The 26,037-nt window shown below is 41.9% G+C and overlaps 3 protein-coding genes across 5 annotated transcripts; 1 reads left to right on the top strand and 2 right to left on the bottom strand.

Annotated features, from left to right (window-relative positions):
• Positions 1-1,404: 1,404 nt before the first annotated feature.
• On the bottom strand, positions 1,405-4,653 carry birc5a (baculoviral IAP repeat containing 5a). The gene is made up of 4 exons (XM_084341943.1): positions 4,530-4,653; positions 3,181-3,290; positions 1,948-2,065; positions 1,405-1,700 (listed from the first exon to the last, which is right to left on the bottom strand). The coding sequence occupies exons 1-4, from the start codon at positions 4,635-4,637 to the stop codon at positions 1,608-1,610; spliced, it is 429 nt and encodes a 142-aa protein (XP_084198069.1). The 5' UTR covers positions 4,638-4,653; the 3' UTR covers positions 1,405-1,607.
• Positions 4,654-4,845: 192 nt separating this feature from the next.
• faap100 (FA core complex associated protein 100) lies at positions 4,846-10,898 on the top strand. 3 transcript variants are annotated; one of them, XM_084341940.1, is made up of 9 exons: positions 4,846-4,912; positions 5,211-5,400; positions 5,535-5,653; positions 5,788-6,698; positions 7,822-7,978; positions 8,091-9,003; positions 9,091-9,213; positions 10,313-10,399; positions 10,619-10,898. In XM_084341940.1, exons 2-9 carry the CDS (start codon positions 5,245-5,247, stop codon positions 10,748-10,750), a joined length of 2,598 nt encoding a protein of 865 aa, XP_084198066.1. In that variant the 5' UTR covers positions 4,846-4,912; positions 5,211-5,244; the 3' UTR covers positions 10,751-10,898. The 3 variants fall into 3 exon arrangements, with proteins under 3 accessions (XP_084198066.1, XP_084198067.1, XP_084198068.1); XM_084341941.1 differs by lacking the exon at positions 4,846-4,912 and having other exon boundaries at positions 4,927-5,400; positions 9,091-9,207; XM_084341942.1 differs by lacking the exons at positions 4,846-4,912; positions 10,313-10,399; positions 10,619-10,898 and adding an exon at positions 9,837-9,915 and having other exon boundaries at positions 4,927-5,400.
• A 3,652-nt stretch (positions 10,899-14,550) lies between these two features.
• On the bottom strand, positions 14,551-24,118 carry fscn2b (fascin actin-bundling protein 2b, retinal; the record flags this gene model as incomplete). Its single annotated transcript, XM_084343111.1, has 7 exons — positions 24,079-24,118; positions 23,650-23,748; positions 22,782-23,508; positions 16,167-16,323; positions 15,244-15,365; positions 14,941-15,108; positions 14,551-14,756 (listed from the first exon to the last, which is right to left on the bottom strand). Exons 2-7 carry the CDS (start codon positions 23,740-23,742, stop codon positions 14,551-14,553), a joined length of 1,473 nt encoding a protein of 490 aa, XP_084199237.1. The 5' UTR covers positions 23,743-23,748; positions 24,079-24,118.
• Positions 24,119-26,037: the final 1,919 nt, after the last annotated feature.

Raw genomic sequence — 26,037 nt, 5'->3', positions numbered from 1 at the left:
ACGAAAAGAGAATGAGGATCAGAAGCAACTGGACGTAACAATCCATGAGTTGTGTATCTCCAAATATAATACCATCACCAAATAGTTTCAAAGATGACACAAGAAACAAAAGAATAAAGCCAGACCTACCGGTGGCTGCCAAAGTTGGCCCGCCAGATGTTTCTGGCAAAAATGTCATTATTTAAAGTGTCTTTGAGGATCACGAAATGCGCGATATAAATAAAATGTATTATTATCATTATTTAAAAAATCTATAAAAGAAAATGTAATGAAGAGAAAATTGTAATATGATGTTAGGTAAACATGTGCTTTAAATAGACCAATTTACGATCACTAATTATTCATGTTTTTTTTCATAAACTGAGCGCAGTGGTGACAATTTGTGGCTGAAGTCAGACAATTAAAGTAACATGGAAAAAGTAAGTGGGGGAAAAAAGGATCTTTGAAAGGTTATCCTGGCAAAACATTTTTCTTGGAGATTTATATCAGACTTAGAAAATGCATAGCCAGAATCTTTTTTGTTTTACCTGCCTCATTGGGCTTCTGTATGGTACTGCTTCAGATGATCTTGACTTGCTTTTGGTCTGTGGTTTCCCATTAAGTTTCAGGTTTGGCCCTGAGAGAAAAATTTGGGCAATTCTGTTTCAGTTTATTGGTTGAATAACTTCCCTCTTGCTAGTTTCACAGCAGTTGTCACAGCGGTATACCGGAATCAGGAAACACCCTTATCTGAAAATTGACGTTTACTGGATTGTGCACATTTTGCCGTAGCATTAATAAAAATATATACATTTCAAGTCTATATCAAGATCATCTTTCATTAGATATTTTGTGGGAAAAAAAAAAAAGTAAAGCAAAAGAAAACCCGTTTTCATTCCTTTAAAGATGCAGTAGGTAGGACTTATGATTGAAAACATTTCAAACTTACTAAAAGTATCATATATGAAGGAATAACAGTTTTTACATTATGACGTCTATGTATTGTGCGCCAAAGCATATTTAGCATGCTAACCAGCTAGCCCCTTCCCGTCCAAAACTCCTGTGCTGGCTGTGTTTACACCAACACTTTCCCAGTGCTTCGAGCTCCCAGTCCAGACTGCTAGCTGCACAGCTAACTCAACTAACAGCAGCTTCAGTGGGCAGCAGTCAGCTGTAACTCTGATGATATGCTGTTTTATATTCAGTCTGGGTATGAATTCAGCAGGTGCCACTTCTTACATATTGCACCTTTTACGTTTACTGTAACTGATAATTGTGTAATAACTTGATGTTTTCTCAGATGGTTATACTTTGAAGATCTCAAATCGTTGACAGCCTATTTCACATATTTTCAGACTTTCCAATATGATACAAATAAGAAAATTCACCACCAGAACCAACATCAATAAATAAATGAATAAAAGGTAACCAGAAAGAACGCGTTTAATGAACAAAAACAGACCACATGAAAACGGAAGACATTAAAAGATAACAGATGTACAGTGTTACAAAGAAGACATACGCAGGGAACACAGAAATGAGATCAGGGAGAAACCAGGCAGCCGCTTTCCATCTACAATTAATCTCTCACACGCCGCCCATCTCATTCATCAGCATCCATTCTCCTGTCACTCTTCACCCATGGCTGTCTTGATGATATCTCCTCTTCTCAATTTAGCTGCCTCTTCCAACTTGGTGAGGGCCTCGTTACAGGATTTGTTCTGCGAGTGGAGGAAATGAAATCGGGATCAGAAATGATGCAGAGGTCCGATGTTAACACAGGAACCAATGTTTTGTTAGTGGTAGTCTCAACAGATAGAGAATAATGGAGATAATATCCTAAGAGAACAGATTGGAAACATATTTTAGCTGTTACATAGTTTTATTTGACTAAAACAGTAAATTGATTACACTATGCATTATGTAAGTCAGTAATTTGAAAGTTATCGAGTCGACTGAAGAACGTACAATCATGAACTTGTGCCTCTCCTTCTGTAGTTTAAAGAATTCCTCCACAGTCAGCTCCGTTACTTTCTTCTTCAGGGTGATGAAGTTGCAGGATGGGGAATGAGATTTGTGCTCCTTTCTGGCAACAAAACAAGAGAGTGCTTAACAGGGACACAGATATTTAATTTCAAGGAACATGTGCAAACAGTGCACACACACATTGTACAGGTCTATTAGACTGAGTTGACATTGTACCACAAAAACAACTACAACTAATTAATTCCTGTGAAGAGGTTGGTTTCCAATACAGGTCTGCTTTCTGTGTAGAAGACAGCTGCTATAAACTATGTTAACAATTAATGATACTTGTGAAGTTCGACAACAATGACTATCACACGGTAGCTCAAGCAGTGTCTTTGTAATGACCATGGATACAAAGCAAATATTTACATGGTTACAGAGAGTTCAGCTAGTTAAAGCCTGAAGTGCTGATGCCTCAGCTGCAAACACTGCAAAATTATATAATACACCAAGGAGGAAAGTCTTGTGAATTGTAACAACATAAGTGGAACATTTCACTGGAAATGAAACAGTGGTCTGTAGCATTGATTTTAAACATTAAAGATCAGTTTATCTTTCATGTGAAGTACCACTTTGCCTGAAAAAATAGTTATACGTCTTTTGAGTTTTCTGAAGACCTAATAAAATATCCATGATGATGTCTCGAGCTACGATTTTTAACAGAAAGCTTTCATTGTTATAAACTGAAGGGGGGGTTTAAAAGACCTGGCTGCTTGTCAGGCTGAGAGGGTCGGAAAAAAGATGTTATGGAGTTGCATTACGAGAAATTAAGGGATCCACTGTTTTTGGAGTTGACCCATTAACAGAAAGAAAACGTCAAGGTATCTTTGCCTCTGCTACCGCAAACTTGACCATTCTTGGTTAAATCCATCTCTCAAGCCTCATGACTTGACACTAAATTGCTGGAAATACAGAAATGTTTTTGCTTTACAACCGTCTTTAATACCATCATGTTCTTTTTTGTAATTATTTTTTCATTGATTTTTGTGAGCCATTTGTCTTCTAACGAACTGAAACATATTACATTTGTTGCTACACCAACCTCGTCTCTCAAGAACTTGACTAATTAAAAAATAAGATGAACTTAAATCGATAAAGCAATGATACTGCACAAATCTCCTGTCCCTATTTTTGCAATCCTAACCCATGAGCCGAGTAATGTGGTTATCTTACTCCGGGTCATCCTCCGGCTCCCAGCCCTCCAGCTCTTTGAGGCAGAAGAAACACATGGCGATGTCTGGACTGTTGTCTGACGGTGTGTGAATGAAGCCAGCTTTGGCCATCTGGAGAAACACATGAACAGACAGACAACATAAAAAAGCTGTACTTAATGTTAACATTACTGGATAATTCATTGACTAGTTGATAGACATACAATTAACAACTTTATTGTTCCGTAAAGCTTTTATTAAGCTACAATGCCAACAACTATTTCCAAATAAAACCAAAAGCATTATTTAGTTCTAGCTTTTTAAAAAGTCAGGAATTACTGCTGTCCTGTGTTTTTCATAATTTTAAATGGAATTTCTCAGAGATTTGGACTGAACAGACCAAACGATTAATGAGGAGAATAAGTGTCGGATTAAATCAATAATGACTTTTTTAAAATGTCTATTTTTTTGTTTGTCATGCCAGATTTGGCAAGAATGCTAATGTATTTTCATAGTCCCTAGGCAAGTAACAGAAAGGGTAACATTACAGGTAACAATAGACAGTTAACAATACACGATCAAAATGTACAAAATACATTAAACTACATTTACATAATGGTTAGGTGCAGTCCTAAAATGTCAGTTGTTGGTTTAAGCCTTTTTAAATAAAGTTTGCATTATATATTTTTAAATATTAGGATTTGCTGATCTTTCCTGTTCTATATGACTATAAATTAAGTATCTTTGGGTTTAGGGATTGTTAGTCAGATATAATTGGGCCATTTGAAGATTTCGGGTTCCAGTAAATTGTACTGGCCTTTTCTACAGCTTAATGAATTTTCATAGACAGATGTTTAATCAACTGCTTCAAAACAAAAATGTGAAATTAGACCATCATGAAAATAATCATAAGCCTTAATGCTAGTTATTTCACCAAAAACAAATGTTATCCAAGTCAATAATGTGCTTAATCGTGTCGTCCTTCAGCTAACCCCTAACCCTATAGCTAATAACATTAACAATATCTAAAAGTTACAGAAGTTGCTTTGTTAGTTGACCTCAAATAAGAGGGCCCTTTATTATATTAGCAGCAACACTTAGCTATAACGTTAATGTTACATTTGACAACTAGCTAGTCCTAGCCTATCTATTTAGCTAATGTCAGAGTAAACATTTGGATAAAAAGATTTTAATACCTAGCCACTGGCAAGAGTGATTTAAGTTATCTTCTAACTTAGCTGTAAACCTACAGTTAAACCCTCGGGGAGGTTAAAGCGTATTTCATTTTAATATCAGCTGTTTTCTTTATTTAAAGCTAACTGTTGTTGTGCTAGCAGTAGCAAAAGTCAACCGTTTCAAACATTCACTCACGTTCTCCGGCGTACACGAGCAGCCCTCGTCGAACGGCCACCCCTCGAAAGTTTTCAGTCTGTTCTCATAAAAGTACATTTTGATATCTTCTTCGTTACAAGCGTCCATTGTATTTAGTGCGGAAAAATATAAAATAAACTATCAACAACTTTAGCTTGAATCAGTGTGTCAACACCACCAAAAGCCTCCGAGCTAAACGGTGTTTTCAAATTTCGGCGAATACTCGCTTCGACTGTTTTGATTGGCGGAGGAAGACCACGTGCTTTCCGTAGTTTCTTCTTCTTCTTCTTTTTCGTGCATTGACAACATGAAAAGTGCACACGTCCGCCACCCAGTGTTCCTGGCTGTGCGGACTACAACTGGCGCTAAAACTCCAAACTAGGGTATGATTTTTGAATAAATTGTTTTTTAGAAGAAGGGAGAACACACTCCTCTAGTCGTCTGCCCTCTCCGCTGAGGCAAGATAGATTTTTAAACAGCGAACCCACACTGGGCAACATACTTCCGGTTGTTTCTCATGGGTAATGTAGTTCTTGGCGGGTATTGGTCCAAAAGTTGACGCGCGGAAGTTAGAGAGCGCCCGAACCTCTGTCAACAACCGGTTTATGAATACCACGTCTAATTTTGACATAAACACTTTCTAATGGTCTCCTGACAGTGTGTCTAACGTTACATATGCAGGCTTGTGAGTTTCTTCTTCGTCGGTGTTGTGGCTATGGAAGGACGGTGTGCTGTTGAGACTTGGGCAGAGTTTGGCTTCTCAGGAACATCATGCACACCGCAGGTCATATTTGGTGTCGGGACAGATGTGTTCATCTGCACTGGCAGCGAAGAGGTCTATGTCTTCAGTACTAAAGAGAGAAAACTCACGGTAAGTAACTAATATACTGTACTGTACACTGATCTGGCATCCCAAATGGACTGCGTAGCTTCACTGTGAGATAGTCAGGTTGTAATAAACTCCCTTTTCCCTGTGTTTGATTGTGTTATGGTGTTTTGTTGCAGGCTGTCTTACAGTTTCCTGGTCCAGTGAGGGACCTGGTTGAGAGTCATGACAAGCAGCTCCTCTATGCAGCCTGTACGAGCGGAGTTTATTGTGTTAGTTTGCGATTTCTCCTATCCAGGTATGACCCTTCACATCCAATTTGACAGCATTCACAGTAGCTAGATCCAGGAATGAATGTCCATGTATTATATACAATTTGTTAAATGCAGTCCCATCAGTGCCTCTGACTTATGTGACCTTTCACCTCTGCAGAGCTCAAAGCTCCCTTGCTGATGCCTCCTCCGGTCCAGTTGAGCTGAAAATCTCCCCTGAGTTTCTGCTTGTTCCAGAAGAAGGAGTGTTGTCACTGCTACTTGTTGGCTCTGTACTCCTGACTCTTTCCCAGAGAGACACGTCCTGGATGTTGACACTGTACAATTGTCCAAAACAGTCAGCCTCCAGCAGCTGTGAGAGCCTCACTTCATTCAGTCTACCGCTGGTCTCAAGTGTTGTTCAGGATGACAACGAGGGGAAGACAGGAGTGAGAAGGAGGCCTGTGCTGATTTGTGTCTGTTCTAGTGATTCTACACCACCACCTCCCTCCTCCACTTCTTCATCAGAGGTGACTTTACCTGACAGACACTTCCGCCTCGAGCCAGTCCTCTTCAAACTTCTGTTTGGGGTCGACGCTGCCCTCGCCAAGTCACAGGTCATCCTTTGTGGCCTGCCGGACGGGTGTCTTTGTTTCCTCCCTCTGCGTCTCCCAGGATCCCGGCTCCGGGTCCTGCATAGCCTGGAGCAGCCAGTCGTATTTGTTGGAGCATCTGCTGTCATGGAAACGGGTTCGGGGCATGCACAGTGTTTAGTGGCGGTGGGCGAACTAGGGAGAGTGGTGCTGATCAAAACAGACAAGGGAGGCCCAGAGGGAGGGGGCAACACAGCTGGCTTTACTGAGAGGTGTGTACCGGGGCCAGTGGTGTGTAGCTGTGTGGATAAAAACTGTTTCTACTACAGCACTGGGTCAGACCTGCTGAGACTGGATCTGTCAGAGGGATCGTCTGGGAGAGAAGGCCAAGAAAGGAATGAAGAGACATCCAGTAAGACAGATGCTGCCCGCCAAAGCCCCACCAGTTTAAGTGTGTGTAGAGTTATGGCCTTGGCTGAGCCTGCACACAACCATGCAGGTAAGCAGAACCAGGCCCAGCAGAGAGGTGTTGACTTTACACCAACCATCAAACAATTTCCTTCTGGAAGCCATTGCTTTAAATTAATTTAACTGCTGAATTCAATGAACTTCCAGAAAACTGAAAAATGTGGGAGTTACACAACAAAAAAAGCATAAACACACAGCGGAAACATCATCTCCCTGTCCTTCTTTACACACATCCAATTGTACTTGTTTTTGTGGGGGATACAAAGAGCAAGCCAAGCCTTCAGCCATGGTGACAGGCTGAGGCAATTCAAAATAATTCAGCCAACTAATATAGGACTGTAAGTCAGCAGACTAGACAGCTATTTCAAGTCATTTATGTGAGGATATTCATGAATATCTCAATTCACAATTATTCCAATAAAGAAAATTCACCACAATCAACTTATTGTGAGTGTTTTTTATCATGATCGGCCATAAAATCTTTTATCGTCCTATCCCGAGTTGAACTTAATATCTAGCTCAAAGTAATAAATGCCTAAATGAATATATAAATCTGGAACTGAACATCAAACTAAGCGTAAAACATCCAGGAGGGAGCTTTTTTAAAAAACTATTATTTCCCCATAAAGTCTAATTCCAGTTGAGAAGCCTGGTATTATAATGGAGGAAACAGCTTGTATGGGATCCCGACCTCACTGAATACACACTCACTTACATGCAGGACATCGGCCTCTATCGGAGCCAAGTTCTGCCAATAATGATAGTTTGTAAATCATTGTATGAGTGCAGATTAATTGGCCAAACCCATTAACCAGCTCACCTCTAGTCTGAAGCCAGTAGAATATCTCTTAATGCTGTTCAGTCTGCATCAAGAGATGTGCATCAAGTCAGCAGCAGACACTGATCCTTCTTCCTGTTAGGAAGCAGAAAAGGAACAACTGTCTAATAATACGTATGTAGCAGACAACAGTACTTGATTATAAATTGATAACACTGGTGTGAAAATATATTTTTGAACCGACTTTGTGGCTCTTCATTCTGTAACTTAGAAGCTCAGTGACAACTGTGTTGAGCATTGATGTTACACAGTGTGCCTGCTTACCAACTGGGCCTCAGTCTCTTTCCTACCTCTATCTTGTATCTTTGTACGCCAGGTGAGGTTGAGCTGCTGGGGCTGTCTGTCAGGGGCCAGCTCCAGAGGATTACCTTACCTGTGGAGAAAGAGGATACAGGATTGTCCAAGATGCCCTCCACACAGGTGGGCCGCAGCGTCAGGGACCTCCTGTCTGCTATTGGGGATGTTTGTGAGAGGTAAACCCAACGTGATTCCTTTTTCACTGTTGAAATTTAACACCGTAGACTTTAATTCTTGTCAATATATTCTTTCTGTTGATATGAATGTGATTTTCCTTGCTTTCTTTAGAGCATCTGTGCTGAAAACTACAATCAAATCCAAAAACCAGATTCTGAGGCACCTGAATCAGGTTCTTAACATCAGCTTCCTGTTGGTAGCCGGTACAAACGGCGAAGAGAATCCAATCAGATGTCATGCCACGACCAAGTGGAGCAGACTGCTTCAAAAAGACTCCCTGAACCTGACATGTGTCCTGGATAATTCAAGTCCTTATGTTTTGGAACAAGGCTGGACACTGAGCATGACTGTGTTTCCTCTGTGCTATCCTCCCAGCGCAGGAGGAGAAAGCTCCTCCACAAATTTTTCATTCCCGTTCCACAGCCTCCCTGCAGGAGAATCATTAGAAGTTGCACTGCCCCTGGCAGCTGCAGGCGACGCATCCTTCCCCATGACAGTTAGCTGCTCGCTCATCTTCTCGCTCTCGAGTCTCCTGGGCGAGGAGGCAGCAAACGTTCATGGTTCGCAGCGTAGCCGCATCAGTTTGCCCTTGAACACACTGACAGTGGATTGGTTGCACGCCCTACAGGTCAGCAGTCCCATAGCCGCCCAGAAAAAGGCCATGTCTCAGTGCAACAGCACCATAACGGATACCATCCAGGCTTTTTTAAACTCACGCCGGATTAAGTGCAGTGGAAGAGGGGAGGGCGGAGGAGAAAATGCTTCGAAACCTGAGCGAGAGGAGTTTTCAGCAAGCGTCCGGCTGTCGTCAGAGTTAGTGAGAGATATGCTGGTGGGGAAATGCTCAGGTGTGGACCCTCAGTCAAAGTTGGCTCCTCAAAATGTGCATGTCTCTCTGCTGGAATGGCTGTTGTCTGAAGGGCCTGGAGGAGTGAGAACAGGACACCAAGGAGACAAGATGAGCCGCTCAGTGGTCAACGCTCGAGGTCCAAACGGACACACAGTCAAACTGACAGCAAAAGAGGTAAAGAATGATCTAATATTATATTGATGAGTTTGGCCTGTATGTTTGATATGAATAAAACAGTTGAGTGCTCTGTTGTTCCTCCAGGTAAATGTAGGGGAAGAGAATGTGGGGAAGGAGGAGTCCCTGACCACAGTGGAGGTTCAGGTTGAGAGCTCATCTATAACAGCGGTGTGTGGACTGCATCATGCTGTGCTGCGCAGGGTACAGGTACAAACACACACACACAAACACACACCACCAATCATATTTTCAGAGAAACTTACAGACATTTTTTTCTTATATTGGACGAGGGATGTTCTTAAAGAAACTGAAGTTTAAACTCACACTAGTCTTAGTAGGAAAACACTCTTGTTTGAGAACTGTTTTTTTAAACATAGTGATGATGATGCACATATTTCATCTTAGATTACATCTTAAATGCAACAGCTAACCGGTATTCCCTTAAAGGAATGAAAACAGTCAAGAAAAGTGTGTTTTTTGTTGAACAAATACTAATAACTATAATTTTACTAAATATTCTGACAGACATGAAACTAAAAAAACAAAAATACGACGTATGATAACCATCCTTTCTTATACCATGGTATGCTAATACAACCCTATTACAAAACAATGATGCAGCTTTGATCTAGCTAACTCGATGTCTAGCCTTGATCTGCGTCGAACAAGAGAAGACACACTGTTTGTTGCAGTGCTGGTAATTTTATTTTGTTCAGCTTTACAGAATTGGACCTCTTGTTGGTACAGGGAAATTCAAAAGCAAAGAAAAACACAGAAAAGATATCAAGGTTGATGTTTTGTTTTTCCTCCTCCTTCTGTTGCAAAGCAAGGTGCCAAACGTTTGCAGTTTCTCTTGCATACTACAAGACTAATGTGGTGTCCTCATTCACTGCTACCTACTCACTACATAGAGAGTCCTATATAGAGGTCTGTATAGTGAACTCAACGGTCAAATGAAAATACACTTTTGGACTCATTCGGGTCATTTATATTCCTTCCAGTGCAATGCAGGATGTTATATAATGCTTAGTGAGTGACCATTGGTTGTACACTACTTTTCACAATGCATTTGGAGGGCACTACAAAATGGCGAACTCACTGTATAGTGGGTAGTGAGTGATTTCTGACACAGAGACAGAATCAAACATGTTGGTTGTCGTACTGCCGATTCGGATTGTATGAGAGGGACAGAAATCATCCCCCTTACACATGAACGATGATTAGCTATAGCTATAGTCGTACATCTCCCTACTTTAAGATGCCAAGTTTAATGTGAAATAATTGTCTGCTCTGTTTGTTCACACAGACTCTGTTACAGAGGGCTCCTGAGAGGGCTGCTTCCACAAGGAGCATCCAGGGTTTAGGTTTGAGACAGGCACTGCAGCGGGCCGAGGTAACAACTAAACAATTGTTCTTCTTCCCATTTATTTATTACCACCTGTCTTTTTTAAGTAATTAGATGCCTATTCAAGAACCCATGTTATTCCATTACTTAAAACTTTTATAAGACCCAAAAGCTTTTTGTTCCTGTCCATGACTGTGTTTAATTCGAAAGTATCTTGGCGTTATTTCTTCCTGAACTTCCATCTCGTTCCTCCTTCTCTTATGTCAGCACCTGTTACAGCAGATCCAGCAGAGTCGAGTCTCTGGGGCCTTCGGTGTGGGCGCGTCCACAGGGCAGATGACCCGATCTCTTCTCGCTGTTTACCGAGAACTCAGAGAAAATCCTCTCCTCATAATTTAAATGCTTACTTTTTTTATCGAGCTGAGCCTGCACAGCTGGCCTCGACCTTGTTCAGTGTTGTGTAACCTACCTTTGCAGCTGATTGGGGAAAAATGTCCATGATCTATTGTAAATGTACTTTTGTATCACTAAACGATTGTTAACATTCGCGGTTATTCTCATGTGTCTCATTATTTTCCATTATTATTAAGCTGTTGCACATATTCCACAGCTCTAATTGTACTTATTATCACCCGTATCATTGTTTTTTATTAGTTGTGTGCTTCAGCTTAACTTCTCTTTTATGAACCGTTTCATCCAGCACAAGGTGACCGAAGGGCTCAGGTGCAGTAAAAATATATGCAATTACAGTCGGAATGGAAAAACTGCCTCACAGCTGGATAAAGGTCCTGCAGTTCACATGTGTCAGACACGTAGGCGTAACCGTGACACAGGACCACATGTCCTGGACAATAGTTGTTCTTGTACACGGCATCTTTCTCAACACGAGGAGGGATTAAAGCAGGGGTCTTGAACATTTATCAGGTCAAGGACCCCTTAGCTAATAGAGATACAGAGCAAGGACCCCCCCACTGCATACAGTATATTGAATAGCTGGACCTACAACAATGTATCGTAAGCTGGCCTATATGTTTAAATAATACATATTATTATGTTTATGATTAAAGCAAGAATGAGATTCCTAAGAGAGACAATGTCTTTAAAATGTAATAATACACATCTATTATAAATCCAAAGCAAATGCAGTGTTTATTTTTTAAAAATAGTTTTAATCTCTAAGGTTTCAAACATTACAGAGCAGTACCAGACCCATTGGTGTTAGCTGACTGAGCATTGAGGGGCTCTTGTGTCTAGAGCCAAAACCATTTATTGATTCATTGTCAATCATTAAATTAATTGCCAACTATATTGTTAAATGGTTTGAGTAGTTTTAAAGAAGAAAGGGTATCTGAAAAGCTTTGGGTGACTCAAAAGGCCTGAGGCAGTACTGTATTTTCTTCCACTATAATCTGTTCCCTAATGTTATCACACTATTATACTAAGTCAAAGCTGTTGTCATTTTTGTGAAAGACACACGTGCACCACAATGTATGTAGGCTTTAAAATGTCTTCTGATGTTCAGCGTCTGCGGCACCCCATCTGAAAAATGAAGGTAAAATGTCACATCGTCTCCATTAGGTGGCAGTGATGTGACTTTAAAATAGCCAACCCATAATGATGCTGCAAGACTTCATCTGATTCAACCACTTTCCTTCATTTTCACATTAGAGATGCTGACCTGGAATTTTAGAAAGAAAACATGTATGAGGCCTGTTTGAACTTTCAGAGTCTTATGTGAATTGTTGCAGACTGATAGATTTGTGTGAGTGATCATTGTGTTGTTTGTGTTGTCATCTCTCCTGAGAGAGTATCAGCTCATCCACCAGAAATGGACCAAAAAGCAAACCAGTAAAACAGTGACCATGACTGGTGAGAAACTGATGGTATCTTCTGCTATCATCACAGCAACATCAATTCCTTCGTCACAGAAACAGCAGCAGTGACAGCCGCTGGCATCCACATGCCGACAGCTGCTGCAGGTTTTGCAGGCAACATGTCTCTGCTTCCTACACAGATGCTGGCCTGGCCCAGAGTTTATAAAGATGAGTCAATACAGTAATAATAATAAACTAACAGTTAATTAATACAATACAATAACATTAAGTAAGGGTTTAAAGGGGCAATTTGTAAAATATGGTCAGGATTTAAGCTGCTGTAGTTAAATAGCTCTATAATCCAACAGTAATCACTGTTATAGAGTGACCCATGACTCTCCTCCCCCTGCTTATACTGTAAAAGAGAAAAGAAATGTATCCCTGCCCACTTCATCCAATCAGGACAGAGAACTCCATGCCATGTCTTACTGCTGCACGTTCATGTGGTGACGTTGAGAGGAGGGAGAGGATTGCTAACTGCAAAAGGGACAGGAAGTTAGCTGAAACAATGACAACACTTACAGCAGCTGTAAGTTTAAAACATTAAAAAATGAACTAACATTATCAACAAAGTGTGACCAAACGGTGTTGTTGTTGTGTCAAAAACGTCTTGCTTGTAATACCACTTTGTACTGCAAGAGGTGAGTCTGAAAGCCCCCATAGTTTCAGCTGGGAGATGTAAAAGCTTTAACTACTTAGTCTAAAAAGTAAACAAAGTAAACTCACAACATATCAAGAAAGAAATTCAAGTTCCTCTGTTTTACCAAAGTAAAAAGCTTAATTGCCTAATTTTGTTGAAATAAATCCTGAATCCACAGTGTAAGGAGTGAAAATATTCCAGTTCTTGATGCTGTTTTCACCCAATGCTCCTCTGCCGCTTCTGTCTTTGCCTGGCATGTCTTCTTGTTCCCGGAGTCATAGTCCTGATAAGGGCCGCTGTAAATCGCCTCCATCCCGTGTCTTCCAACTGACTTCCTTTGGTCTCAGAGGCTGTATTCAGTCCTAGTCTGGTGTCCAGTCGTGATCACAGGAAGGCTGGTTGACGGAGCCCTATTGCCTGTGGTTACTCCCTGGTCATCTGAGGTTGCAATATAGGCCATATTATATTTCAATAGTATTAGTATAGTAAGTGTTACCCTGAAACAAAACATAACCAGACATAGAAGTGTATTTTGTATCTTTATGTTCATGAGAGGAAGAAGAAACGTAGAAAAACATAATGGAGGGACAAATGATGAAGGCTGAATGATCCTATTAGTGCTGCTACTGGCACATGAGACATGGTGACAGTCTTCTACTGTTTCTACAGCTGACTACTACACCCAATCATTCTTGTCTGCTAGTAATCATCATTAGACACCAGTACCATACTAATGACCTGAACTCCACTTACAGGTGACCTCACTTCTAATGTCTGTCTCCAATTGCACCCTGATTTGTTGTAGGCTACTTCTTCAGCTGGATGAGTGTCATTACACACCTGTTTGACCACTTCTGTTGCTCTGTTGTAAATAATGTAATACCTGAAAGCCTGGTTGACATGTCACACTGATGTTTGGTTTTACTGCATAAATCTACAAGTCTTTATTGAAAGGATGATTTATTTTTTAATCTGTAGTTTAGCGTCAAACAATAGTTAAAGGTGCATTATGTAAGAATTGGCCACCTGTTGAATTCATACTCAGAATAAATAGAGAGCAGCATGTCATCTGAGTAACTGCTGCTAACTGCAGCTGCCATTAGCTAGTTAGCTTAGTTAGCCATGCAGCTAGCGGTCCAGACTGGGAGCATGAAGCACCAGAAGAGTGTTGGTGTTTACACAGCTAGCACAGGAGTTTTGGACTGGGAGTGGGCTAGCTGGTTAGCATGCTAAATATGCATTGCCACACAAAAAATAGACGTTATAATGTCAAAGCTGTTATTCCTTCACATTAACTGATCATTTTACTGGAGTTTTAAATGTTTTCAGCCACAATTCTTACATATTGCACCTTTACGTATCAAAAAAAAAAATCTAAAAGAACAACACAAACACTCTGAAGTTCATTCACACTAATTCTGCTGTTTCGAGATCAAGCACCAACTCAAAAGTTCATTTCGTCAAGACGTTTCTCGGCTGAATCAGTTCCTCTTCTTGCACCTTCTCCCCCGTATGAGTCAGTTATTCCTGTGAGTTCACTGTCACCACCTCTTTTTAACAGGAAGGAGGAAAAAAAGTGGGATGCAATGAGTACAGGCTGATGAGTAACTGTCTTTCACCAGAGTTAACTCAACAATGAGAGGAGTCAATGTCAGGTTTCGTGTCAGGACTAATACTGGATTGAATCAATACTCCCACAGGGCTGAGCTGCTCAGGCTGTGTCCGTCCCCTTTCAGTGTGCCTCCCTGGTCTCCACGCAGGTATTTTCCGTTCTTGCCACGGATTGCGAGGCGACCGTGCTCAAGGAGCTCGAGGGAGAAATCTTCAGGCACCTCGCCGTCAGAGCACACCAGCCCGGCACTGTTCACATACCAGAACCGGCCATCCACACCTGCAGGATTAAAAGGTAGATACAGTCACCAGACACCCCAGAAATGTGTTTATGATACAATTATAGGGTTTACATTAGTTTGAATGACCATTTTTCACTGCTGAAACACAGATTTATGTCAGAGCTGGTCGCAAAAAAGAAAGCAGGAGTTAAATCAATCTTGTTCGAGAGGGTACACCCTGACCTTTAATATGGTAGGCCCCATTACTGAACTGCAGGGTGAAAATGTCATAGACTGATCGGCTGGCGTCCAGAGTGTTGGAGTTCCTGTGGTGGCAGATGAATCCGTTCTCTCCTCTCAGGATCAGCATGGGTCGGTTGATCAGTTTCAAAGTGAGCTGCTCGTCCTCGCCTGGGAAAGGGTGACAGCAGAATGATGGAGACACATCAGAGGAAACACAAGAGGAGTCAGAGGCCGGGTTTGAGGGAGGAGGTACATCTGTGTAGAGAATGGAGGAGGAGAACAAAACCTGAAATGGTGCGATACCTGTGGAATCACTGACGGCGAGTAGCTGGCCGTTCTTCTTGATGCAGATGTATTTTCCATTGTTAGCTTTTAGTGCCACCTTCTGGCCGAGCCACTCCACTGAAAACATGGTGTTTGCTGACCTGCAGGAGGGCATGAACAAAGAGAAAATGAGGGTTTACTTGCCATTACATGGTCTTGAAAATAATGTGATTACATGTTTAGTGGCAAATGCAAGACTTAAAAAGTTAAAGCAGGCCAACAAAGAGAGAAGTAAGTTAATATTAAATCAGATTTGCCAATAAAATATAATTTTTATTCTTTCAGCTGTAGGCATCAATCACTTCTCTATCCAATTGATTAAATTCCATGACTGACTTGCATTTTCAGTAAGACATTGTCTTGTGTGCTGTGACAGAGTTGCATTATTCTTTCAGTAAGCATCCGTGCTAACACTAACCAACATTGATAAATGGTAAATTTAAAGTTAATCAAACTTTAGTTATTTTAAATGTTAACAAACAGTGAAGTGCTTTATGAACCAATTATTAAATGATTTATAGGTTCATAAACATCAGTTGCAACTTCTCAATAAACAACTGCTTGGTAAATGGTTTATAAAGCATTTCATTGTTTGTTTAACATTGAAATAACTATGAACTAAAGTTTAATTAACTATAGATTTACCATTTAGTAATGATGGTTACATGGTGTTACCACTCAGTTGACATCTGGGTGGTGACACCATGTAACCATCTGTGTGATTAAAGGGAAACATTAATGTTTTGATGATGAAGGGAAAAAAAGGTCATTAAGTTTAAGCCGAGGACGTTCTGTTGTGTTGCAGAACAGATGTTTTTGTATAAACATATCTGTGCTATAAAATGCAGAACTGACACATACAGTTACTGATGTATTAATTCGATATGAGAGCATTCACTCACACTTCAGTGGCAGTACTCTGGATGCCTCCGTGGGCCACCAGAGCCCAGTAGTTCCCTTGGCTGGTGCGGAACGTGCACTTCTTGGTTTCCTTGTCAATCTCCATCTGAAACGTCTCCATGTCCGTCTCGTCTTCCTGATTGGCTGCGAGGCTTACTCCTGGGAGGGGCGTAGCAGGCACATCATGTCATTAAATCTTCAGAAATCATGAAAAACTGAAGGACTATTTGGAGTCCATCCACTGCTGCTCACAGTGTGTATTCACGCTCATATTCCATTTTAGTCATTTCTTGCAGTGTTATATGTAACATATGTGCAATTACTGCAGAACAAGTTGTCATATTACAACATTTACGACTTGCATGAGGGGTGAAGTTTTTAGCTCCACTGCAGACCTGTTTTCTTTTCCTCTCAGTGGCAAGTCAAAATAGTTTGGGGAAAAGGCGACATGGCAGCTCGCTAATCAGTTTGTATTGTTATGTTTAGCTTGGCCCAGCATGACAGAGTTAGTAATCACGTCTGATCCTGGGATGTTAGGTTATTTTTAAGTGGTTCCATCTTCCACCGATCTGATGTGCCAAGCATACAGCTTCCTGAGGCTGAATACATTGTCACTGATTGTGGTTCTGGATGCATTCATGGACAGAATACACGGTAGATAAAATAAATATACTAAATGTGCCCATGCAGGAAAATCTTACAGAGCCGAGCTATCACACACTAAATGTTTTGAATGCATGTTTTGCACAGTAATGTCTCATCAGCTATGCAGAGATAACACTGTCAACCCAACAAAAATCACACCTCTGAGTGTCAAACATTTTATAGGAACCGATTATTTTAACATAACAAACACACGAAGCCGAGGGACACGTACTAAAACACCTGGGAATGCAAACACAGTGACATCCACACTTCTCTGCTTTGATTTGCACCTTTGCTTATTTGAGAAGTCATTTTGTGATTACTATTTCAGCTATTAGCATTATGATAAATGTTGGCAGGAAAGACAACAATTGTTTATCACCACCAACAGACAGATTGCAAAGAGCTACGAAAATCCCAAATGAGTTGAATCGCAGAATATCTCAATGCATTTTCCTAATCCTTTAACAACACCGATCTGTGTGCCTCACCCTCCTCTCATCTGGTCATCCCTCTCTACCTTCCCTCCCTTCCCCCATCCCTCCCTCCCTCCTTGCCCCTGACCCCCTCCCACCATCACCCCACCTCCGGCACTGCCTATCTGCCCTCTTCTCAGCGGGGCTCTGATATAATCAGCTTTCAAGTGCTACCCAGTCCAATCCCTCAATCCCCTCAATAAAAGAATAAAGGAAAAACAGGAAAAGACCTGAGGATTTTATGGTGCACACTTAGCAGGACGTACAGATAATTACCAAACGCTCTCAACCCTAAGCTATGAATGACCAAGCATATGGCAAACATGCTAAAAATGTAAAAGCATTAACTAGCTACTATATATTGTTATGTGTATCTTAAAGGATACTCATGTTCATCCGGGTGTTTTTGTTTAAAAAAAATAACAACTAAAAACTATTTGAGAAAAGTGCCTTAAAAAATAAAAAATAAACTTTAGGAATGAAGGTTTTGTGGTAACTGCAACTGACTGCACTGGAGAGCTGCAGAAAAAATACATTTTGTCCTAAAAAACTATGATTCAATGGGTTACAAAGAAAGTATCTAAACAACAGTAAGAACCTAGTAGTTCTGTTTACGCACAGCAGTGCTGTGATCTAATGCTAACGCTAGTGTGCTAACATGCCCGTTAGAGGAAGCCTAAATGTACATCGATGACTGTGTCACATGTCTACTCACTCTGTATGTAAATGTAAAATGGTATTCGTTAAATGCAGCAATGTATGTTTATCATGCTCAACTAATTTAGCATAGTAGCAAGCTAACCATTGCTACAGTTAAAGCTTATTTTAATGTCATTAGATATGCAGGCATTGTGTCTGTTGATGGGGCTTGACCATTAATGTCAGAATGGCAATTATATATTATTATATTATAATTAATGGCAATATATCCACCACTTTTCAATCTGGACCAAACTGATGGATCAACCAACAGACCAACAATGCAAACCATAGAGCCAGGCTGCTAACATGGATAAAAGCCAAACAAGATATTGTCTGCATTGTTTAAATGAGACTGACCCAGGTTTCTCCCATATTTTATAAGTGTTCTTAGAGCATCACAAGAAATAATCCTGAGTTTACCATGATAGGCTGCATCAAGTTATTTAAGGCTACTTAACACGCACATAGATTACATCTGCATAATCCAACACAGATGCACATACAAGTACCAATTTGAAAGGCCTGGTTACAGCACCGTTTTATACAAATAATAATGATAATAATAATAATGATAATAATAATAATAATAATAATAATAATAAACGATTCTAACTTTAAAACAACATTATATACCAAGTGTTCAGCCCTAGCTTCTGGTTCAATACAGAGTAATTCGCTGCTATTCTCTGATTCTTTTGTGGCATTTTTCTTTTAATTTGATATCTGAGCGTAGATACAGTCTGCAGGAGGAAGAAAGGGGATCACATGCGACAAAGATGTCATGGTTACTGAGCCACTGGGACGCTTTAATCACATCTTATTCACACCCGATAAACTAGGTATCATGAGGTCTTACAACTGGTTAAATTATCATTGATCTTAAGTGCATTTGAAGAATACATTTCTGCCCCTCCACTCTGCACCCATGCCTGGGGGCCCATCACTCTCATTCTCGCTCATCCCGACTCAATGTCATGCTTTGTCTACCTATTCCATGTGTCCATTTCACACTAATTCAACCCAGAAATGATCCTCCGACAGGGCTCAGCTGGGACCTCAGCGACGCTATCTGATAGATGAGAGGCGAGGAGGCAGAGGAAGGAGAGAAGGATGGAGGAAGAGAACGAAACAGAGAACAGGGGGAGAAAGAGATTAGATATGCTGAAATCCAAGCCAGCAATCTGAGGGTATCAATGGCTGTGTTGATGACCATCTTTGACACACCGGTTTGGTCAAGCATACAAAATAAGATGTCATCATAGCCACGATCGCTGATAAACTATGCACAGTACACAGACACAAAAACACACATAGGTAACATCAGCGGTGGCACATTTTGGATCAGACCCCAGATCCAGCTCCACTTTCTGTCCTACCTGCAGCCTGCAAGTGGAGCAAGCCTAACTAATCCATCAGCAATAGATGGCTCTGACATCCATTATTAATGGTAAGCTGATGCCACTATCCCCCTGTTCCTTATTTTCCTCTTTCTTCCAATCCTTCATCCTTCACAACTACATTTTCTGTTGTTTTTTTAGTTCAGTCCATTCATTTTTCCCCTCACTTATCTGTCCTGTATGTGTCTGTGCACGCATGCATCGTGTGTACGTGTGTATTTGTGTTGTGTTCATGTGTGTTAATGGAAAGTTTGTGTCTCTGGACTATCATCTCTTTTTCACTTTCAGGGCAGAGTGGACCACTTAGGCCCGAGGAACACAGGGAGGTGATGAGAGACATGATGACAGATCTACATGACACACAAAGAGACACACACACACACACATACACACACATACACACACACTGCAGACAGAAAATACTGTATCCCACTGCAGCCTCTCTTTAACACTTTTACATCTAAATTCATGCTCTACCTCATAACAGCTGACCCTCTTTTATTGCTAACCCATTTACTGCATTGCCACTCGCTTTAAAATAGATGGCCAACATGACTCCTCTGCACTAAATGGAGCAGAAACAAAGGTACTAATTTATGTGTAAAGACAGGTGACATTAGGGAGGATGAAGTCTCCACACCTACTCCTATTGTCCTAAAGTCCTCTGAGAGCTGAATACTCCCTGCTCTGCTTTCCATTTTCTCGTTCTTTAATCATCATGTTGAAAACCAGAGGCAAAAAGGCATAGTTACCCAAGTACTGAAGGATTTTAAGGTCCTAGTGTGTCACGATTTTCCATTTTGTGCTTTTGTCCCACTTTTAGTCAAATTTTACAATTTAACCTTTCACATCTTTCACCAAATATAGATTTTTTTCTAGGCCTGTTGCAAACTATCATCCATTCTCCCTGACTTTATTTTAGTCAGTGTTACCAGGTTTTCCCATTGCAAGCACATACACAACAAATTGGAAGTTGGGAAACCAGGGAAAGTCAGGTAATGTCCTGCGTGGCCATTTAAAGGTGTAATAGTTAGGAATCTTGGTTGATAACAATAAAAATTAACTAAAATTCAGTGTGAAGGAATAAATGTTTGGATGTTATGACGTCTACTTATTGTGTTGCAGAGATATTTACTGAAATTAGCATGCCAACCAGCTAGCAATGGCCTATCCTGCTCCAAAGCTTCTGTGCTAGCTATGTAAATACCAACACTCTCCCAGTCCAGACTGCTAGCTGCACTGCTAAGTTAGCTAATTCTCTAACGGCAACTACAGCTGGCAGCAGTTAGGGGTTACCCTGGTAATATGCTGTCCCCATTTGTTTTGCATATGAATTTGACAGGTAGCGATTTGTTTAACAGTTGTTAAATGTTGATCGTTCCATTTTGTGAATACAAGCTTCAATATTTGGACATTTGACAAGAAGTTGATTTAAGTCATTCAAACCTGAAATGCTATAGCTGCAAAAAATAATAGAAATGTCATCTGATTTTCAGCAGCACATCAGCACTGACTGAGGCAGGGGTTAGCGGGTTAGATTAGCAGGATAGAGTGGGACTCGGAGGGGCAGAAGCTTTGGCCCCAGGTGAGAAGCAGCTTGGGTTTCTGAAAGCAGACTCCCCCCTTCGCCTTCCAGGAACAGGGGCCAACTTCATCAATAATTCAAAACACCACCTCACCACTTGCCGCAGCAGGACGGTATGGTTGTGTGTGGGCGAGTGTGTCAGTAAAAGATAAAGCTTTTGTTTGTGCAGAACAAGTGTAGGAAGAGAGAGAGGGGGAAAGAATGAGAGACGGTAACATAAAAATCTGAGCATGCGGCAAGTATTTCTGTCTGTGCATACATTCGTAGATGAAGCTACTTTATATACATTTTGCATGTTTTATCCTGCACCATATCTTTCCGTCCCTTCAACCAATCAGCTTACAGTGCTCCTGGTCGTTTGGTTTCCGCCTGAAGCTCCCACTGCTAACCAGGAACAATGAGCAGGGAGAGATTCAGTTACAGCACCAGGGGCTGAAGTAACTCGACCCTGCAGACAAGAATCTGCAGCCTGCCGATGGGTGTCATGGCCAAGTATGCTGACAAGCACTGTTGGTGTATGCTAATCCACCCCAAATCCAGTTTCAAATCAGACCATTTCGACCATCCGCAGCTGAACACTTGGCAAGTGCTTGTAGTGCACTGCTGCTCAGATGAAACGTGATCTTCACAATTACAGTTTTTCTAGTTTTCACACTGATCAAAGAAATTCAACCTTGTTTTTGAGGGAAAACTACTTTGAAGCCAACGTGGAGCAGGTGTAATCCATCAGTATAGTAGTGTGGTGTCATGGCTGCATACTGATCAAATAACCTCAACAGCCCTCTCACAAGACTCAGGAGTAAATACATAATACAGTATCAACAGAGCATTACTGTACAGCATATAGGTTACAAGCAGCTGTTTCAATAAGCCCAAGCAGGCAAAACTGTATTGTTAACACCATCATCCAACAAAGCCAGGAGGTATATCTGAGAGGGAATGAAAGGGGATTTTCAACCCTAACCCTAACCCAAAAGACCACCATTTATGATTTAGGATTATGTAGGGGGGAATAACTATATTTGCTGCATTTTATTACAGAGTATCCACTATTTCAGGAATAGCTACAGCACCTCCTCTGACAACATTCAATTTTAACACAACACTAAAACTCAATGGAGATAGTAGTTATTCGCAACATGGGTGCACAATAAATCCATTATTTGACCATATCACTCACTAGTGTGAGACTTAATATGGACAGTGGACTAACCTAAATCAATTGCAGCCCTACAACGATTGATGTATTCGTCTCAGGTCTCCCAGATGAGGCTGATAGTCTCCCATGTCAGCCTCATCTATCTTGTTTTCCTGGAAAGATGCTACTGTCCAATGTGATGTCAATGCATGTTGATGTGCAGACTACATTACCCATAATTACCATGCATCCCTTATCAGTTGTCAGTCATTAGTTTGGCCTATCCCCTTCCTACCATGAATATTCAGCAGCGAGTCCACAATTTAATGTACTTCCTGTGAATTGTAAGATTCGTTTTCTGGGGGCGTGCAGTGCACAGTATGTGCTGTATATAGGTGAGTAGTAGTAACTGTAGTAGTAGTAGTATTTGTTACCCCCTCCTATATTATGTATGTGTGTAGGTCAGTTTGTGTCAGCTAAAGGCTCATGTGACCACTCTCGATGGCACATAAGGTCAGCCTTCCTCAGTTTAATCAGACGTTTGGGATTCAGTGTAAGACTTTAGGGAACTGAGGAAGCTGGAAGAGTTGAAGCTTGTGCATGCATGCAAGGCTTCAGGGCAAAATCAGATCTGTGACTATCTATATATCTATCTCCTGCTGATGTTTTCCTACCTTGTCTTATGGAGACATATCGCCCATTGGCTGCCATCAGAACCACCTGTGGGTGGCTCTCTTCAAGATCAAACAGTTCATCTTTGCCCGGCTTGGAACACCGTCCAGACCTCAGGGTACCTGTAGGCCCCATGGGGGACAAATACTTCCCCTCACAGTCTTTAAAGGCCAGCTTCCCACACTTTAGCTCTAGTGTGTATGCTGTGGCCCTCCCATTCTCCATCAAGAGCTTCCCATCATTGCTGAGGAAGCGGCTGTCGCAGGTCTTAATGCAGTACTTCCCGTCCAGGTAGACAAGGGTCAGGAGCGATGCCACCCCCCAGGGAATGTTCACATCCACAGCGATTTCACCATCCTCCTTAGAGAGGTGGGCATAACGCTTGCGGGCCACCGACAGCAGATTGGCCTGTGGATGTAGAGCCAGGTGCACTGCCCACAGCTCAGCATCTGTGATTAACTGAGCAAAGCAGGACAGGTAGTCCCGAGACCCACCGAAGAAGCGGAGGTGCTGCTCAGACTGCAGGGCCCAGCGACCGTCTGATTGAGCCACGATTAGGAAGCGGCAGTCGGAATTTTGCCCGTCAGCCTCACAGGTGACTCTGCCGTCCTTGTCAGAGGCAAGGTAGCGTCCCAGGTGGCTGCGCAAGAACACCACCTGGGTATCCTGGGAGTCTTGCTCTAGAGTCCATTTCTGCTTCTTCTTCAAACTTGGTGCTGACGCATTCACCTGAGGAAACAAAGAACATGGAGGCTTTCGATCGTTAGTCCTATCTACAACAAACCTGTGGCTAAAAGAATAAAGTACAGCTACATGACACAGAACAATCATATGAATATGTTACTTTTTTTTTTTTTAATCAGTTTGTACCTTGAAGCCAAAGGACTCAGCAGTGAGGTAGCGACCCTCATGGTTGATTAGACCAAACTGCAACTTCAAGGGACAGTTCCCATTAGCAGGCATCTTCACCTGTGGATTCAGGAATGTGAGAGAACAAGGGGTGACACAAGTTAGGGATGGGGGAAAGAGTGGGGAAAGGAGAAAGAGAGAGGTAAATAGACCTTACATGCGATGCAGGAGTGAGGGGTATGTGAAAAAGGGGGGAATAAGGGTTTTTAAAGAGGTGAGGAATAAGGAAGGAGATGAAGTCATGGAGAATGATGAAATGAGAAAGTCTTAAAGACAGGAAATCAATTCATTAAGGTACAGCATATAAAGCACTCCCAAGACCACAAATTCCTTCCCCCGCCCATGGCTTCATTATACATTTTTCCAGCTACAGCCTCCTAATTTACTTACAGCGGTTTTGTGGCTTCCCCTCTGCAGTTTCTGCGGCTCTAATTCCAGCTCCCAGATTTAAGAGGCTTTTTTCACCAAGCGTCCTCATGTAATTCTTTCTCTCTCCTCTCCTTCTCTTGCTGGCTCCCACGTTCTGCTGATCGGGTCTCCCGGCTCTCCTCCACCGCTCCCTCTCGTCAGCCTAATCAGGTTAGAGTCAGCAAAGACTTGAGTCAGCCTTGATCTGTCTTTAGTCCCGAGTCCGTCAACCTCTTTCTCTGTAGACTAATTTTGATCTCGCCTGCTTATCTCCACTCCTACAGTCGACCCTGTCCCTCTCTCTCTTGTTGATCTCTTGTCCAGCTTCACTCCTGTCCTTGCTTGACTTGTTACTCACCCTGAAGGCTTAATCACCTGGTCCCCCCTGACGAGCCCTCCCTGGGGTTTTTTGCCCCTCCTTTGGCTCCTTCGCCTACTATCTTTGGATCACGTCCAATACTCTGACCCTCTTCTTCACCTTCCTTGAAGTCCAGGCTCTTCGTTTGTCAGACAAAAGTTTGATCAGTCAAGAAGAACATCCTCAGCGGTCCTGCAAATTTTATGGTAGCACATTGAAGGACTCCTTCACTCTTTCCCTAAACACAAGCCGTCCATCACAACTGAACTCAGCAACAAAGGGTGCTCGCCTCTGTAATCTTAAGCCTCCCTCTGTCGCTTTTTCCTCCCATCCTCTCCTTCTCTCTCTCTGCCTTTCTCTAACCTGCCATGTGTATAATCCTGCCTTTCTCTGCCTCTGCGCTTTATTCTGAGCTCCTGCACTTCACCTCTTTCTGTGACACATATAGACAGGTAAGTAGAAACAATGTGCACACACACATACACACACACCGCCGGGTAACCAGAGCACTCCCCGTGCCTTTGGGGTAGTTGCCTGAGTGCGGCTCCACTTACTTGCCTATGCTGAGGGTTTAGTTACACACCTTCTCTGATTGCAAGCTCTCTGGGTCAGTTCTAATGGGAAATGTGTCCAAGAAGCCGAGGGAGTCGCACTTTACATCTGAATTTGGAAGACAAGTGAAGGGGAGGGAAAGGAGATGACGAGTGTTGTAAAGGCAACAATAATAAGCTAATCAACATATGGGGTTTTGAATGAATGTGTGTGTGCAGCAAGAGTGCCTGCGTGTGTGTGTGTGTGTGTGTGTGTGTGTGTGTGTGTGTGTGTGTGTGTGTGTGTGAGTAATCAACCTTGCCAATCAGCCTATTATAAGTCTTCTTTGCGGAGTAAACAGACGTGTCTGTTCCTGAATCCATCTAATCCTCAACCCAATCATCCCAACCTGGCTAATCTATCGGCTCTACCCCCTCCCCACTCCGCTAACACACACACACACACACACACACACACACACACACACACACACACACAAACACACACACCCTCCTGCTTGTCAATGGCTATAAACATACACATAGAGTCAATGACCCACAGCAACATATATGTCACCACCACACACACACACACACACACACACACACACACACACACACAAACACACACTAAGGTCAGAAGAGGGTCCCAGGGTTCATAGCAAACACCACCCACCCAAGATTTACTCCTCCTGACCCAGACTTGAACTGCTGTGCTTTACGCAAAATGTGATAAACAATGCGTGTCTCACACACACACACACACACACACACACACACACACACACACACACACACACACACACACAGATACCAAAGGACATGAGTGATGTCACTGAGTGTGTGAACACCAAACAGACGGACACCCCACATTTCTGAGATGAGACTTGTGATCAGCTTCACTGTTTTAAGTCTGAAACTTTAAATGAAAGGACCTCCAATCAGCACGTATATGGGTAGTTTTAACCCCACAGTATTTAACCATCATGAGACAAAACAGGAATATAACACTGGTTCAGCAAAAGAAAACATTTCAAAATCAACAAATTCTCC

This window comes from Pagrus pagrus, assembly GCF_965226575.1.
Source record: "Pagrus pagrus genome assembly, chromosome: 21".
In the NCBI taxonomy this organism is placed as follows: domain Eukaryota; kingdom Metazoa; phylum Chordata; class Actinopteri; order Spariformes; family Sparidae; genus Pagrus; species Pagrus pagrus.
The sequence above is the reverse complement of the archived record's forward strand: the minus strand, read 5'-3'. Positions and strand labels throughout refer to the sequence as shown.